The 17,357-nt window shown below is 45.1% G+C and overlaps 1 protein-coding gene and 1 long non-coding RNA gene across 5 annotated transcripts in view; one reads left to right on the top strand and one right to left on the bottom strand.

Moving 5' to 3' along the window:
• LOC123364317 overlaps window positions 1–4,162 on the top strand; it is a 49,973-nt gene extending 45,811 nt beyond the window's left edge. Inside the window, exons 4-5 of one of the 2 annotated variants that reach the window (XR_006577068.1) lie at window positions 2,688–2,852; window positions 4,017–4,162. This is a non-coding gene — a long non-coding RNA (uncharacterized LOC123364317). Of the gene's footprint in view, window positions 1–2,687; window positions 2,853–3,247; window positions 3,352–4,016 lie in introns of those variants that run through there. The other variant, XR_006577069.1, reaches the window with a different exon arrangement.
• CSMD3 (CUB and Sushi multiple domains 3) overlaps window positions 1–16,611 on the bottom strand; it is a 1,155,643-nt gene extending 1,139,032 nt beyond the window's left edge. For all 3 annotated transcript variants that reach the window (XM_045006341.1, XM_045006342.1, XM_045006343.1), the window contains exon 1: window positions 16,434–16,611. In XM_045006341.1, the coding sequence (XP_044862276.1) occupies window positions 16,434–16,611 (178 nt within the window). The remainder of the gene's footprint in view (window positions 1–16,433) is intronic.
• Between the last annotated feature and the right edge of the window lie 746 nt (window positions 16,612–17,357).

Genomic DNA, 17,357 nt, shown 5'->3' with positions numbered 1-17,357 from the left:
AAAAAATTATTGACTTTTTCCTATAAGTAGTAATATGTTTTGAATAGGACGGAATGGGTCCATCATTGATCACAATGCAACATCACACTGAAAAGATAGTAATAATTCATGAAACAATGAGAATGTAAGATATGGGGATTAAGTAGTTAATGAGAATATGGGCAAGTTGAAAACTATTTGTAAGAGTAGTAATCATGAATAATTAATAGTAATATAGGACCCAAAGGAATTCACAATCATCCAAGTGTACCAGATAAAGAATAGGCTCCTTACCCTAATGATCTTAGTAATTAAAGGCATAAGAAATTATGGTACATAAGAAACAGTACATATAAGCTTTGTGAAGAAAAAAACAGTGGAAGAAAGTGAAAGAAAAAATGGATCAACTAAATATATCCAAATGAGTGTGGCCAATGAATACTCACCTACAGTGTGGCTTATGTGGGTTTATTAATTCAAAAGCAAAGTTCCTGGGAATGGGGAAAAGCCAACCCTCAAGTGACAGGTACACTTCTACCTTAAAATGTGTCTCTGTAGAAATGGCTTCATGAGGGTTCCACATTCATTGTATCTCATTGATTTCCATGTTGAAATGGTTCAAGTACAAGTTGTTTTTTTCCCCCCTCCAATTATCAACCCCACAAATTCACCCTGGGCTTTGACAGCCAAGCAAGTTCTATTCTACCTTGTGAATCAACAGAAATAAAGTTTCCACCGGGCAAACTATGCCCTCTGCGACACCCTAATTTTTTTTAAATTATGCCTTCATGCACATGTCTGTGTAATCTCATTAGCCTTCAGTGGGTTTCAATGAGTAGGCCAATGGCAGGGACAGCAGAGAAGCACTCTGGAGGGGGCAGATGTCAAATGTGGAGTCAAAGACATCCATGGAATTATACTATATTTCCACAAACTCCACAAGGTTTAGAGGACCCATCACCTGCCTATTCTGCGAGGCTCAAAACCATGCCCAAAAATGACCATGCAAGAAAAACTCTAGAATCCTGACACTGCAATGTTTTCTGTGGATTTTTCCTCTTCCTGTTATTTATTTCATTATTCTTGAGCACCCTTAGAACAGGTTGAATAGGCGTGCTTGTTTTTTAAAGAAAACATTAATAAAGGCACAATAATTCCAACATTGCTCATGTGAATAACTCCCCTTAGAAAGGCCCACATGCAGTCCCACTACATGGACTGCATATGGGCCTTTCTAAGGACTATTGTTGCAGGAGGGCCCCAGATTGCTTATTTATTATTAAAGTAGTTTAGAAATTAACCTACAGATTAGCACACAGGATATCTCTCACATTTCCAGTGTGTCATATTAACAAATACTGGGGGGGACTTTTGAACTTTAAATATTAATTTTCTGTCTTTCTTTAATGCTTGCATTCTCATAAGTAGACATTTTACCCTTAAATTACTGGTAGGCACTGTCAACTATGACACAAATTAACAATTTGTCTGGCATTTTTTTTTTAGGTTTGGGGTTTTGTTTGGTTGGTTTTTTGTTTGTGTTTTGTTTCATTAAAAATATTTCTAACATACACTGTGGAACAGGAAAACCTGAATAGCTTCTAAGCTTCACATGATGATGGAACCACAAAAGACAGGAAAAGGCAGGAAAATGGAAGCATCTGGAGTTTAGGACCAGGTCCGCTGGGGTAGGGTGGAAGGGAATTGATTCCTTAGTATGAAGACTTTATAAAGAGTAATCCGAAGAGGACTTTCTATATTCCACATCAGGCCCTAGTTCCTCAGGACCTACTGAGATCTACAGTAGCTCCCTGTAGTAGAACTGGGAAGTAGAATCAAGATACGGAGCCTGGCAGAGCAAGATAAAGTGGAAAGCATGGGTGAGATGTCTCACAGGAACTGGCTGGGAGCTTGAAGAACTTTGGGCCTGGTGATATCAAAGGAAGCATGTGGATACAGCTTTCATCCATAGCCCATTGTAGACTATGGAAAGAGTCCCAGTGACTTCAGTGGGCTATGAGAGAGGATTAGGGAATACTAAGGAACTTAGTAGCACATCCCTGGGAGCCTTGGGAAGCTAGGATGCAGCAGTCACTGACTGGGAATATTAGAGTCTAGCTGTCTGTGTTGACTGCTGTTGATGTTGTTGGTTGTTGCCTTCTCAGTGTTCCCTTAGTGTACATATCGGAGCACTTTACATAAATCCCAAAGCAACCCCATGTTGGGCAAACACTTTAGTGAGAAAGTAATTTTGTAACGGTGTTACGAAATTGACACATGACATTGATTCTGTCATGCTACATCTTTTACTTGAGCCTCAGAATTTTCCGTTTCCCCCTCCTGCTGAGAACAAAGATTTCACTGTATGTATCACCTTTGTTTATGTGTAGGAATTCTGGTAGGTATGATGCTGGTGCAGATTCTGTTGCTGTCTTCCTCCCCGTGAAATAGACTGAAGATTAAGCCACCTCATGGCCCCTGTAGGAACTGAAAATGCATCTCTGAAGCACAACAATATTTACATCCTTCTGCAGTGTAGGGACCCTGCTGCCACCGTGCAGAGGCTGAGGTCTGAGTTTGGGGGAGAAAAAATTCCTCTTCTCCTAAATGTGGTAAATGGAGGCTAATTCAATGGGGTCTTTTCAGCACCCATAAAGGCCTTCAAAAGACATGTCCTCCCAAATGTAAGTGGTGCTTCATTTTCCCAGGAACCCACGGAAATGACTCAAGTAAAGGGAAGAGGGTGACATTGCTGGCAAAGTCTCTGAAGCTAAGAATGGTGAGGGTCATGTGAGGAGAATGAAGATACACTGGACGATCATCCCCTTTGGGGAATGAGAAAAAGTAACAGATGTCAGGAGCAGATGTTTAAGGTAAAAGCTCTGGCTAGAAGTGTCATGGGGATATTGGACAAGAGTGTGGCTGCAAGCAGCCTTACTTAAATCAATAGGGCCATTCCTATGACTGATTAAGGAGGGTAATGTTTACCAAATACATGATTAGGAACTCTCTTGTGGAATGGACTTTTAAAAGAAGACATCTGGTGACCACAGACATGTTTAAGAATGACTACATAGTTATGCATAAGAATAGGTTAAGTATGTTTGAGAAGAAGTGCAGCTATCGGCTCCTCCCCCCTACCAAGCAATATGCACACATGAAAATTCACAAAAGTGAATGGGCTGAATTTAGTATGGAGTTGTGTGTAGTGGATATATACAGAGATCTATGGCCTTCATTCTTTTTCTTTTGTTTCTCCTCCTTTCAGTTAACTACACAGATCTTCCAAAGATGAGAATTTGGACATTTGTTTTTCAATTTATTTTTACTCTTGAAACCAAAGAAGGTGTCATGTTTTGTAGGATCAGAGGCTGTTTTCTTGTTGTGACAAACATAACGAAAATATTAGCAAAAGATGAAAAGAATAAAACAGATGTGAAAATTGTTTCTGTTCCTTTGTTTTTAATTCTGTTCTTTGTTTTTGTTAATTACTTCTACTTTTCAAACTTTACCTAACTACTTAGAACAATTTTATGATTGGATACAAAGTAAAAATGAAATCCATTAATGTAATTGAAGCTGGAAATATTCTAAACTGAAATCTCAATTTCTTTACCATTGTCAGCAACCCATTACTAGTTATAGAACATTTTATTACATAACCAAAATTTTAATAAAAAATATTGAAACCCGGTTGTAACCTGGCAGTAGTTCAGCATATGTCCTGCCAAAAAAGCACAGGCACTCTGATCTTACAGACATAAAATAAACATCTTGTTATTCCATTGCCAATACACTGAATTTAGTAGGCCTACGTTTAAAGGGGTTGACACACTCAGCGGTATGATATAAAGACACAGAACATTTTCTAATTGTATTCAGAATATATAATTTATTTTTTTCATCCAGAGCCATAGACAATTTACTTTATCAATGCTGCAGTCTGTAATGCTATATGAGATTTCCAAAGGGCACTTCTATTGAATATTTGTAATATCGTGTGAAATGTATTGTCTCTCTTGTGATTTATTTTTCAGAGACAAAAGAAATATCTGTTCCGAAAACTGCAATCCAAAATGCAGTGTTAATTTAAGCTCTCCAACACCCTATTTCTCCTACTACTGAAGCCAGCAGGAGCTCTGACATTGCCTCCAATGTGACCACTGTTTATAAGCTTATGTAAAACCCAACTTCGTAAATTCCATGGCCCTTTGGATCAAAAAAGCAAAATATAACTTTTGAGCAAAATTTTTGTTTTGTTTTAATCAGACAAAATATAAAATTATAAATAAAAATTACAGAGTAATCAAAAGAGCAAATTATAGCAGGATGTGGAGTTTCTGAGTACATAGTGTCATAGTATCCTGAATAACCCACTAAGCAGGTCAAAAAAACCTATTGCATTCAAGAGATACTATCTCAATGTGATGAAAGGAAGAAGAGGGACAATAATAATACTTTGCACTTCTATAGGTTCTTGCCCTTTGAGGATTTTTAGGTATGTTTACAAACATCCATTAATTCAGCCTCACAACACTACTATAAAAGATAAGGAATATATAGGGATCACTTTACCCACCACTGAACTGCAGCCACCTCTGAGATAGGATGTGTCAACCTGTTTAAGAGATTACACAATAGTTCAAGGCAGAAAATACCATCAGTATATCTCTCCCTGTTAGAAGTTTCCATACCACTGAACATCATTTTATGGAAATTATATTAACAAAACTGTTCCTAAATCAATACGTGTAGATAACCATGTCATTTCATTCCTGGTGTGCCACAAGTAACATTTCCTTTAACAACTGGCATATTTTTCTGTTCATCAGGCCTTTTATTAACACTCTGATACATATCACTACTTGCACTGTTATTTTGTTAGTGAAACAGTTTATTTGTAATGGTATATTTTCATTGGGAGATTATGAATATTACGAATAGATGACAAGCATGGGGGTAATGGATGGGCTAGTGGGCTTGAACATTTCAGATTTCTAGTTACATCTCTGTAATCTAAAGATGTAGTCCATTGAATTTCAAAATAATGTCAAATACATATAGATACAAATAGGAAATAGTCAAGCAGATAAATCAAACATCTACAGTGAGTCTGGGTTTCTTCCTTCTTCAGGTGTTAAAATGTGCATCTGGCTATCAGAATAATGGGATGTGATGATAATATATATATAATAGATTTTAAGGCCACAAGGGACCCTTATGAACAGCAAGTTTTACCTCCTGCATAACACTAGCCATAGAACTTCACCCAGTATTTTCAACATCAAGCCCAAAGCTTCTATTTGATCTACAGCAAAGATCTTCAGTGTTGAGTTAAAAACTTCAAGTGATGAAGAATCTACCACATCCCTCAGTAAATTGTTTCTAAGGTTAATTACACTCACTGTTAAAAATGTACAGCTTATTTCTATGATATAATATGAATAGAACTGCATGATGATCCTGTAGGATCCATGGGAAGCTCCCAAGTCCATCTCTTTGTATCCACCTGGTGTCTTATACTTGGAGCATGCAGGGGTGTAATCAGGAAGGCCAAAGCACAACTGGAGTTGCAGCTAGCAAGAGATGTGAAGGGTAACAAGGAGGGTTTCTAGAGGTATGTTAGCAACAAGAAGAAGGTCAGGGAAAGTGTGGGGCCCTTACTGAATGGGGGAGGCAACCTAGTGACAGATGATGTGGAAAAAGTTGAAGTACTCTATGCTTTTTCTGCCTCAGTCATCTCTTAAACTGCTGCACTGGGCAGCACAGTACGGGGAGGAAGTGAGCAGCCCTCAGTGGTGAAAGAACAGGTTAAGGACTATTTAGAAAAGCTGGACATGCACAAGTCCATGGGTCCGGATCTAATTCATCTGAGGGTGCTGAGGGAGTTGGCTGATGTGATTGCAGAGCCATTGGCCATTATTTTTGAAAACTCATGGCGAATGAGGGAGGTCCCAGGTGATTGGAAAAAGGCAAATATAGTGCCCATCTTTAAAAAAGGAAGAAGGAGAATCCGGGAGACTACAGACCAGTCAGTGTCACCTCAGTCCCTGGAAAAATCATGGAGCAGGTCCTCAAGGAAACCATTTTGAAGCACTTGATGGAGAGGAAGGTGATTGGGAACATTCAACATGGAATCACAAAGGGCAAGTCATGCCTGACCAACCTGATTGCCTTCTATGATGAGATAACTGGCTCTGTGGATATGGGGAAAGTGGTGGATGTGATATATTCGGACTTTAGCAAAGCTTTTGATACGGTCTCCCACAGCATTCTTGCCAGCAAGTTAAAAAAGTATGGATTGGATGAATGGACTGTAAGGTGGATAGAAAGCTGGCTAGATCATCGGGCTCAACATATAGTGATCAATGGCTTGATGTCTAACTGGCAGCCGATATCAAGCAGAGTGCCCCCGGGGTCTGTCCTGGGACCGGTTTTGTTCAACATTTTCATTAATAGCAGCAAAGAGTCCTGTGGCACTTTATAGACTAACGGACATATTGGAGCATGAGCTTTCGTGGGTGAATACCCACTTTGTCAGATGCATGTGACGAAGTGGGTATTCACCCACGAAAGCTCATGCTCCAATACGTCTGTTAGTCTATAAGGTGCCTCAGGACTCTTTGCTGCTTTTACAGATCCAGACTAACACGGCTACCCCTCTGATACTTGATTTTCATTAATGATCTGGATGATGGGATGGACTGTACCCTCAGCAAGTTCGCAGATGACACTCAGCTGGGGGGGGAAGTAGATATGCTGGAGGGTAGGGATAGGGTCCAGAGTGACCTAGACAAATTGGAAGATTGGGCCAAAAGAAATCTGATGAGGTTCAACAAGGAGAAGTACAGAGTCCTGTACTTATGGCAGAAGAATCCCATGCACTGCTACAGGCTGGGGACCAACAGGCGAAGCGGCAGTTCTGCAGAAAAGGACCTGGGGATTACAGTGGACAAGAAGCTGGATATGAGTCAATAGTGTGCCCTTGTTGCCAAGAAGGCCATCAGCTATTGGGCTGCATTAGTAGGAGCATTGCCAGCAGATCAAGGGAAGTGATTATTCTACTGTATTCAGCACTGGTGATGCCACATCTGGAGTATTGTATCCAGTTTTGGGCCCCCCATTAAAGAAAGGATGTGGACAAATTGAAGAGAGTCCAGCAGAGGGTGACGAAAATGATTAGGGGACTGGAGCACATGACTGATCAGGATTGGCTGAGGGAATTGGGCTAATTTAGTCTGCAGAAGAGAAGAGTGAGGGGTGGATTTGAGAGCAGCCTGAAGTGGGGTTCCAAAGAGGATGGAACTAGGCTGTTCTCAGTGGTGGCAGATGACAGAACAAGGAGAAATGGTCTCAAGTTGCAGTCAGGGAGGTCTAGATTGGATATAAGGAAAAAACATTTCACTAGGAAGGTGGTGAAGCACTGGAATGGGTTACCTAGGGAGGTGGTGGAATCTCCATCCTTAGAGGTTTTTAAGGCCTGACTTGTTAAAGCCCTGGCTGGGATGATTTAGTTGGTGTTGGTCCTGCTTTGAGCAGGGGTTGGACTAGGTGACCTCTTGAGGTCTCTTCCAACCCTAATCTTCTATGATTCTATGACTGTCAACTCTTTGGGGCAGATGTCCCCCCCTCCCCCCACACACAAAATGATGTTTGAAGATTTTATCTGCACTTTCTTGTATGATCTACACAACTCATGAGTACTTTTGCCATTTAGTCATCCCCTGATAAACCTTTATACTAGGGCTGTCAAGTGATTAAAAAATTAATCAGATGATTAATCACACTGTTGAACAATAATATGATACCATTTATTTAAATATTTTTGGATTTTTTTCTACATTTTCAAATATATTGATTTCAATTACAATGCAGAATACAAAGAGTACAGTGCTCACTTTATATTTATTATTTATTAGAAATATTGTACTGTAAAAAAACAAAAGAAATAGTATTTTCCAATTCATCTAATACAAGTACTGTCATGCAAACTCTTTACCATGAAAGCTGAACATACAAATGTAGAATGATGTACAACTGCATTTGAAAACAAAACAATGTAAAACTTTAGAGCCTACAAATCCACTCAGTCCTATTTCTTGTTCAGCCAATTGCTCAGACAAACAAGTTCATTTACATTTGCAGGAGATAATGCTGCCCTCTTCTTGTTTACAGTGTCACCTGAAAGTGAGAACAGGTATTTGCATGGCACTGTTGAAGCTAGCATCGCAAGATATTTACATGCCAGATGCGCTAAAGATTCATATGCCCCTTCATGTGTCAACCACCATTCCAGAGGACATACATCCATGCTGGTGATGTGTTCTGCTTCTGTGATCCAAAGCTGTGCGGACTGACGCATGTTCATTTTCATCATCTGAGGCAGAGGCCACCCGCAAAAGGTTGATTTTCTTTTTTGGTGGTTCGGGTTCTGTAGTTTTCACATCAGACTTTTGAAAGCATGTTCCACACCTCATCCCTCTCAGATTTTGGAAGGCACTTCAGACTCTTAAACCTTGGGTCGAGTGCTGTAGCTATCTTTAGAAATCTCACATTGGTACCTTCTTTGCTTTTGTCAAATCTGCAGTGAAAGTGTTCTTAAAACGAACAACATGTGCTGGGTCATCATCAGAGACTGCTATAACATAAAATATATTGCAGAATGCTGGTAAAACAGAGCAGGAGACATACAATTCTCCCCTAAGGAGTTCGGTCACTAAGTAATTAACACATTATTTTTTAATGAGCATCATTAGCATGGAAGCATGTCCTCTGGAATGGTGGCCGAATCATGAAGGGGTACACTAATGTTTAGCATATCTGATACATAATTGCCTTGCAATGCCAGCTACTAAGTGCCATGCGAATGCCTGTTCTCACTTTCTGGTGACATTGTAAATAAGAAATGGGCAGCCTTCTCTCCTGTAAATGTAAACAAACTTGTTTCTCTTACCGGTTGGCTGAACAAGAAGTAGGACTGAGTGGACTTTTAGGCTTTAAAGTTTTACATTGTTTTGTTTTTGAATGCAGTTTTTTTTTGTACATCATTCTACGTTTGTATGTTCAACTTTCATGGTAAAGAAATTGAACGACAGTACTTGTATTAGGTGAATTGAAAATGCTATTTATTTTGTTTATCATGTTTACAGTACAAATATTTGTAATCAAAATAATAATATAAAGTGAGCACAGTACATTTTGTATTCTGTATTGTAATTGAAATCAATATATTTTAAAATGTAGAAAACCATCCAAAATATTTAATATATTTCAATTGGTATTCTATTGGTTAACAATGTGATTAAAACTGCAATTAATCACAATTAATTTTTTCATCACAATTAATTTTTAATTAACTGTGATTAATCAACAGCCCCTACTTTATACCACACCATGCATTTGCACCTGCATGACCTGTGCATATCTAATGTCTGATAAAAATTAGTGAGACAACATTATTAGACAAGGCCTGCAGTTTCTGTTATTTTATGTATTTTATGTATGGACATTTTGGGAAAGGAGAGGGTGCAGTTAAACATACCTTCCAAATTCTTCCCTGATTTAAACCAGGCTTGTCCTTTAAAGTCATGTTAATGAGGTTGAAGACCCAAGGCAACACTTATTGGACACTATATTCGGCTGCTTTTTGCCAGGTCGAGGCAGGGATGCTGTAACAATTTGTACAGGGAGGATGCTGAGAGCGATTGAACCAAACTGTGAACCCTGTACATGATGACAGGTTTCAGAGTAGCAGCCCTGTTAGTCTGTATCCGCAGAAAGAACAGGAGTACTTGTGGCACCTTAGGGCTAGTCTACACTTACGAGCCGGGTCGACGCGGTGAGTTCGACTTCTCGGAGTTCGAACTATCACGTCTAATCTGGACGCGATAGTTCGAACTCCGGAAGCGATAGTTCGAACTCCGGTACTCCACCACTGCAAAAGGCGGTGGCGGAGTCGACCTTGGAGCCGTGGACTTCGATTCTGCGGCATCTGGACGGGTGAGTAGTTCGAACTAGGGTACTTCGAATTCAGCTACGCTATTCACGTAGCTGAATTTGCGTACCCTAGTTCGACCCCGATTCTTAGTGTGGACCAGCCCTTAGAGACTAACAAATTTATTTCAGCATAAGCTTTCCTGGGCTACAGCTCACTTCTTCAGATGCATAGACTCGTCTCTAAGGTGCCACAAGTACTCCTGTTCTTCTTCCTGTACATGATGACAACCACTTCAAGCTGGGGCTGCTGCAGCACCCTCAGTTCTAACACCTATGGGTCCAGGAAGACGAGAGCCCTTGACGGGAACTAGCATGAGTGAGAGATCAGGTTATTTTTCTATACTAAACATCACAGGCAAAACCTGCCGCGTATCCTTTTCGTTAGAGCCTGACGAGCCAAACGGTGGCTAATGATGCAAGAATAATTGAGTGGGCGCTGCCCGGGCTGGCTGCCCCCACGGGGCCCTCTGCTAAGGAACGGCGCGCAGCCCCCTGCCTGCCAGCCGGCGCTGCGGCTGCTCCCCTGCCCGCAGGGCTGTGTGAGCTCAGGGCAAGGCGGCGGCGGCGCTCGCCTGTTGCTGCTGCCGGTGCTGCAAGGCAGTGAGGTGACGAGCCCAGACTCCCCCGGGGCAGGGAAGGAGTCCGCTAGTTCTCCCGGGCGGGGCTGGGCGCGGCTTTCCCCCGGCCTGAGAGGAAGGGGCAGAGCCCCGCGCTAAGCACAGTGCCCCGGAGCGCTTTCCCCACCCGGCAGGGGGCTTGTCAACCCTGCAGCCCGTCAGTGCCAACTTCTCTAGCTTCCCGGAACGGGCGCGGTGCTGGGCGGTGCGGGTTTGCGCAGCGGGACAGGGCGAACTGGCTTATGCGCGGCGGCCGCTCCGCTGAAAGGCCCCGGGATCTAGTAAATACCCACCTCCCTCCTCTCCCCCCCTGAACTGCAGCCACGGCAGCGATCATCTGGCAAGGATCATCCGCGTCAGCGCCCCGAAAGCTCCTTGTCCAAAGCCTCCCCTGGGTCCGTTCATGCCCCTAGCAGGCAGGGGGGAGGAAGCAAAGCGTGCACGGGAAACGCATGAGCCGCGTGTGGGGGCTGGCCAAGAGACATAGGGCGCGTCTTCTCCCTGCTAACCAGTCCCCCGCGCCAGCTCCCAGCCCTCCAGAGAGGGAGCAGAGAGACCGCGGCCTCTCCCTCTCTCTTTTCCTTTTCTTTTCAAAGTGACCCTGGCCCAGCCAGTCACCGCCCAGCGCAGGGGAAGCTTCCTTGTTCCCAACCCCAAAGGGCGCTTGCGGCTCTCTGACTTTGGGCGACAGCTCAGAGGAGGTGGGTTGTTGTTCCCTCGCTGGCTGTTATTCTCACGAGCAGACCCCGGGTGTCGCTCACAGGAGCCGGTTCTGGAGAGCCGGGGGCTCAGGGCTTTACCTCCAGAGCGCAGATAAACCCGCTGCAGCTCCGTGCACCATTTGTGGGCATGGAACAGCTGCCAGGGCTGATGGAGTTGGGCGGGGAGGATTGACTCGCTGCTCCTGCAAAGATTAGTTGGTATTTTCCTGCCTAAATGACGTTCTCGTTTATTCCTGTTCCTAGGGGTGCGTGGGAAGGTGGAGGGGAATCGGAGTGTGCACATTTCCAGGGGATAAACCGCACGGCCGCTCCAACAGAAACGTGTCTCCCAGCCGGGCAGCTGGGGCAGGGGTGACGTTGCTTGGCAATGGCAAACATCTGTGAAGTCATCCTCCTTGCACTTGTCAAAGGTGCCGTTTCTTCGCTTTCCTACTTCCCTGCAATCCTGCGAGGACTGACTTGGCGATTGACCAGCTGCATGGCCCTTCTCCTGAAAGGGGATTGTGTGAGCCGTGCAAGCTACAGCTCCTCTCAGTTCATTGTAGCCCCTCTGTAGCAGTTCTGACATACGTATTACTATTTTTTTTTACCGTGCAGGCACAGGGATTTGGGGTGGTTAACCCTTCACTGCTATTGCTGTAGAAATACAGAGGCGAGGGATGGAAATTGGTGCCGAGATCTGAAATTTCCAGAAACTGTGAATGTGTGCACATAATGCGCATACAAAAAAACTGGGGGACACCCACACCCACAAATAGACACAGACATGGGTACAGGCTTCCCCGAGTAAGCTGAGGCTTGGAAAGCAGATGGAGAGATAATGGAATTAGCCTTGGACGGAGACTTTAGGAGGCAGTAGTAGTAGGGCAGAGAGTAGTGGCATGGGACCTCTAGAGACAGGAGCAGAAAGAGACTCCTGGAATACAGCGTCCTGCGAGACGGCGATCAAACAGGCAGGCTTGGGATGAAGCGGCAATTGAAAGGCTCTGGCGGGTGGGGCCTAGGCAACTGTAGCAGTGGGCTTGGGTGTCAATGGGTGATAAGGAGGAAGTGGCCTGGCAGGGCAGTGGTGTGGGGAAGGGCCTGGGAAGTAGGGACCATGATAGGGGGTCTTGGCGGCAGTGGAGTGGGCAGATGCTGGGTGTTTGGGTGTCTCCTTTTTTCCACCAGCTGGAGTGCTTGCAAAGGGCAGAGATTCAGTTTCTGCACCTGACAAGGTTTCCGGGAGCAGGGGAACCTTCCGGACACCGAATGTAAATCAAGGTAAAATGCGTTCATTCACGGAAACTGTACAGCGCTTACAGTACGCGCAATGCTGCTCTGAACACGGGCCAACATTTTCAAGCCTGACACAATCAAGAGAATCCATATTTAGGCACCCAATTTAAACCTCTCTGATGCTCAGGTGCCCCGAGGATCTACAACTCCAATTGAAGCCTATGGGTGTTCAGCCCGTGAGATATCGGGCCCTGTATTTTGACAATGTTGCCCCCACCGCATCTTTTTGAATGTACATGCGGCCAGGAGAAATCACAGGGGCGCTAATATTGTGAAGTCCCGGTTTTATCCTGTTAGTGGAGGGTTTTATGCAAGTCTTCCCAATCTTTGCACTAAGAATCTCTAGTGCTTATTCCTTCCTCCCCGCAAGGGCAACTGTAGCTGTTATTCAACAGCTGCTATGAAAACTTACACTCGAGCCATGGTCAGCACCCCACAGCCATAGGCGGCAGGTTTGTATAATTTTTGGTGGGGCCCAAAATGGTGGTGCCCCCCCGCTCCCGCCCTGTAAGCCGATATAAAATGAAGCTACAACGCGTCAGCGCCACAAGATTACAAGGGTCAATTAAAAGTGGAAAGTCAGAAGCAGCACTTGCCTACTTCAATATACGGTATTATATTTTGTTGCATCTGTTGTGATGAAGTGGGAATGTTCTTAATATTTTCTCTGAATACTGTGTGGGTGCCTCAGTTTCCCCTGCAAGATGCCAACTGAAGGTGTTGGGGACAAAGAGATCAGGTGGCCTCCTTGTCCAGAAGAGACACAGAGGCCAGAGGAGGGAGTGTCAGTTTGGAGCTGGCTGGGGAAATTGGGAGAGACCCAGAACTTGGTTCTGGGCTCCCCACCCCCCAAGATGGACCTGACAGAGGGGTTCTGTTTTCTGTACCAACAAGCTCTGTTTAAACTGTGTTCCCGTCATCTAATAAACCTTCTGTTTTACTGTCTGGCTGAGAGTCTGACTGCAGAGTTGGGGTGCAGCGACCTCTGAGAGAGGAGGCCCAGAGATGTTCCAAAGCATCACAGCATCCCCTTCCACACCGTGCACTTCCCAGAAGTCCGCACAGGCACTGACACTCCCTCCTCCGGCCTTTGTCTCTTTTCCAGGCATTAGGAGGCCACCTGATCTCTCTGTTCTCCAACACCTTCAGTTGGCACCTTGCAGGGGAAACTGATTTGGGAGAAATGAAGTAAAAGCTGCCCAAACCGAGCTTGAGCACTCCTGAATTTTGAGGTGTTCAAATCTGGAAGGCAGGTGCTGGGGGTGGGAGAGGGCTGTGGGCTCCATGGGGGAGCATGGCAGCAACTGTCTGGAGCTGCATGGAGCCAGATACGCTGGTCTGAGTGGCACAGTAAGCGGTTTGGGGGTTGGAGAAGAGGTAGGGAGTTCCGGGGGGCAGTCAAGGGACAAGGAGCAGGGGGAGTTGGATGGGGCAGAGGTTCGAAGGGGCAGTCAGGACAGGCAGCAATTGGATAGGCATGGGAGTCTAAGAGGTTTATCAGGGGACAGGTAGGGGGTGCGGTCCTGCTGCTGGCCGCCGGGGGTAACCCAGAGCCCTTTAAATCCCCGCCCCGGGAGTCAGAGGACTCTGGGCTGCCTGCCCGCAGGGAGGGAGCCCAGAGCCCTCTGATTCCCGGCCGCGGCTGGGATTTAAAAGGCTCTGGGCTCCCCGGGTTTGCCGGCAGCCCAGAGCCCTTTAAATCCCAGCCGCGGCTGTTATTTAAAAGGCTCTGCGCTCCCCGCGTTTGCAGGCAGCCCAGAGCCCTTTAAATCCCAGCCGCGGCTGGGATTTAAAAGGCACTGCGCTCCCCGCGTTTGCAGGCAGCCCAGAGCCCTTTAAATACCAGCCGCGGCCGGGAATCAGAGGGCTCTGCTGCCTGCTGCAGCGGGAAGCCCAGAGCCCTCTGATTCCCAAAGGCTCTGGGCTGCCCGCCGCAGCGGGGAGCGCAGAGCCCTTTAAATCCCAGCCGCGGCTGAGATTTAAAAGGCTCTGCGCTCCCCGCGTTTGCAGGCAGCCCAGAGCCCTTTAAATCCCAGCCGCGGCTGGGATTTAAAAGGCTCTGCGCTCCCCGCGTTTGCAGGCAGCCCAGAGCCCTTTAAATCCCAGCCGCGGCTGGGATTTAAAAGGCTCTGCGCTCCCCGCGCCACAGCCAGGAAAAATCGTCTGTGTCTTTAATTTTGTAGGATGCTGCCTCCACGCGACTCCTATTCACAAAGCAACTGTTTCACAGTAGCAGCTGCCAGCGTCATCCATTAACCAGCATAGCCTTCTAGCAGGCACATTATGTATTTCAGGGTGATACGGTTTTGCAGAGTACAAACTGATGACATTCAAATAGAAACACGTCACACAGAGAATTTATTAATGAGCTTGTTGGTTTTTTTTTTAAATCTCCCACATGACATGGTTTGGTCCTGATCTCTGAGCCAAAGCGCAGACCTGTTTCAGAAATGGGCAAACAATCTGGAAACAGCTGGCTTCGAGGTACGTAAATACGGGAGAGCTTCCTGTAATTAGAATGTATATTAAAATTCCGGGCATGCTTCCGAGCATCTGATACAGTGTCGAGATAACGTGCGATGAGGTAAACCCCTACAACAACAGACACCCCTATGAAACATGAATTATCCTTTCCAATGGGATGCAAATGGAGCTGCTTTCTGTGTGGGAACAACCAGCTGCAACGCTCTACAATCAACTGTTTCATAAAAGCCAGAGCCAGACAGCAGTTTAGGGTGGTAGGCACCCGTTTTAACAAGAAAAACCTCCATACAGTTCTTGGTATGGACGCAACCTCGATAGGCAACAACCGAGTCTTCAAACTCGGAGAGGATCGATACCGTCTACTAGACATTCTGGGTGCGTGTGTGTGGCGCAGGGGGTAAGCAGGGGATTAATCAGAAATGAAAGAATTATCCACAAACAAAAATAGATTAATTTGGGGATCGGAGAATGGCCAGCAGGATGCGAAGAGTCCCAGCGCAGATCGCTTTGCTGGAGGCACACTTGGTGGAGGTCAGCACTTCCCCTGCCTAATATTCGAGGTGCACATTGTTCAAACGACACATTCCTTTTTGTGATGCCATTTCCCTGTACCTGTTTGCACCCAACGATTGAACGCAGATCCTTATACTTCAACTAAAGACTTTCTTCCGGTCCGCCATGCATTAAAATAATAATTAAAAAAAAAGATACAGAGAGAGACAAAGGTACAAGGAGGGGGCTCGATCTGTCAACTCAACGGCATATCATCCCTTCAAAGATGATTTTTCTAACACAGCTCTTCTGCAGCCAAAGAATGCAGCTCGCATACACACGCGTGTGAAAAAAGCCTTTCTGTATTTGAGATACATTACATACACTCGCACACCCACATACACACACACCGGGCACCTCTCTAACTTTCCTTATGGAATGGTTAAACTAATCAGTGCATTGCTACAGATATTCCCGCAAAGATCCGTTTGTTTGACCCGGGAAAAAATAATTCTAGGTAATCCCCCCCCACACCCTAGAAAAGTCATTCACTGGGCTTGTGCTTGAATATGCACTAGTTAGAGGCTATATGAACCAACTCACGTATCCGTTTGAGCATACTGCAAGAATATTTATTGAGCCTCAGCTCAGTCACTGCATTGAACACCAAGGCTGGCAAGCAATTGCATTTCCTATTTCAGAAGAGAGCTCTGATTCAGCTCCTTCTCCCCCCCCCCTTAATTATCATGTATTTGTTGAAATTGTAAAGTACCCCCGGTGAAACCTTTGTAAAGGGCGAGAACTCCGAACGCCCAGCCCGAAAGCAAAGAGTCCCCTACAAAATGCCCCCCAAACACCACCCTACCTTGCACATAGGAAACCAGCAATAAAAAGACGAGGTTCCAAAATGTAAATCCACTTTTAATCCCCATTTTCTTCAGCAGCATGAAGTCCAGCCGGCCACATTTAGTACATCCCCTGTCCCAAAAGTCTGCTATTTTCGACTCCTTTGCACGGATTTCCCCTTTGCAGATCCCTTTCATATTATTCGGGAGAGCTCCTAATTCCTATTCCTTGGCCAGGCGCAGTGGAGTTGTTGCTGTTGATGGTGCGCGGTCACAGCTCAGAGTGAATGGTGTTTCTGGGATACCACAGCAACCTTGACGAGGACTCAACCATCTCTCCAACAGGGGCACAAAGTCTCAGCTACTCTCGATTGTGTCTTTTCCTTCTCCCACCCCTCCCCGCTACCCCCACCTCCACAATCAAAAAACACCACAATTCTGGCTTGTTACAGCATCCCCCAGGAACCCAGGGAGAGCATCTTAAACGCCCAGACAATCTCCCGAATCAACTCCAAACAGTATTTGTTATTGAGGTTCTTCTCCCCCACCTCCTCCCCCCACCCCTCCGAGAAGATCAATTCTGCCCAGGAAAGCAGCTCAAGAAATAATACACTAGTGAGATTTTCATAGTCGCCTGAAGGAACATCTAGGAGCTAATGCAGCAAGATACATCCATCCTGCTGTCGCTTGGACAGGATAATCCGTAGCATATTATTAAAAATGCGTCTGTGATGTTTAAGCCTATGAGCATCACCGCTCACACATAACACACACACACAAACTACATTGGTGCACACACCTTTCATAGTAACATGTGTTGCTCCTGGAGCTGCACTACATTTTTAAAAAAAAACTAGCCATTGTATTGCATTGTACGGCAGAATTAACTGCAGGCAGATATTTCAAAGATCAGAGCTTTTGCAAACACACACGCAGATCTGCTC

Source organism: Mauremys mutica, chromosome 2 (assembly GCF_020497125.1).
Source record: "Mauremys mutica isolate MM-2020 ecotype Southern chromosome 2, ASM2049712v1, whole genome shotgun sequence".
NCBI lineage: Eukaryota > Metazoa > Chordata > Testudines > Geoemydidae > Mauremys > Mauremys mutica.
Note: the sequence above shows the minus strand (reverse complement) of the source record. Positions and strands in the feature narration are given on the sequence as shown.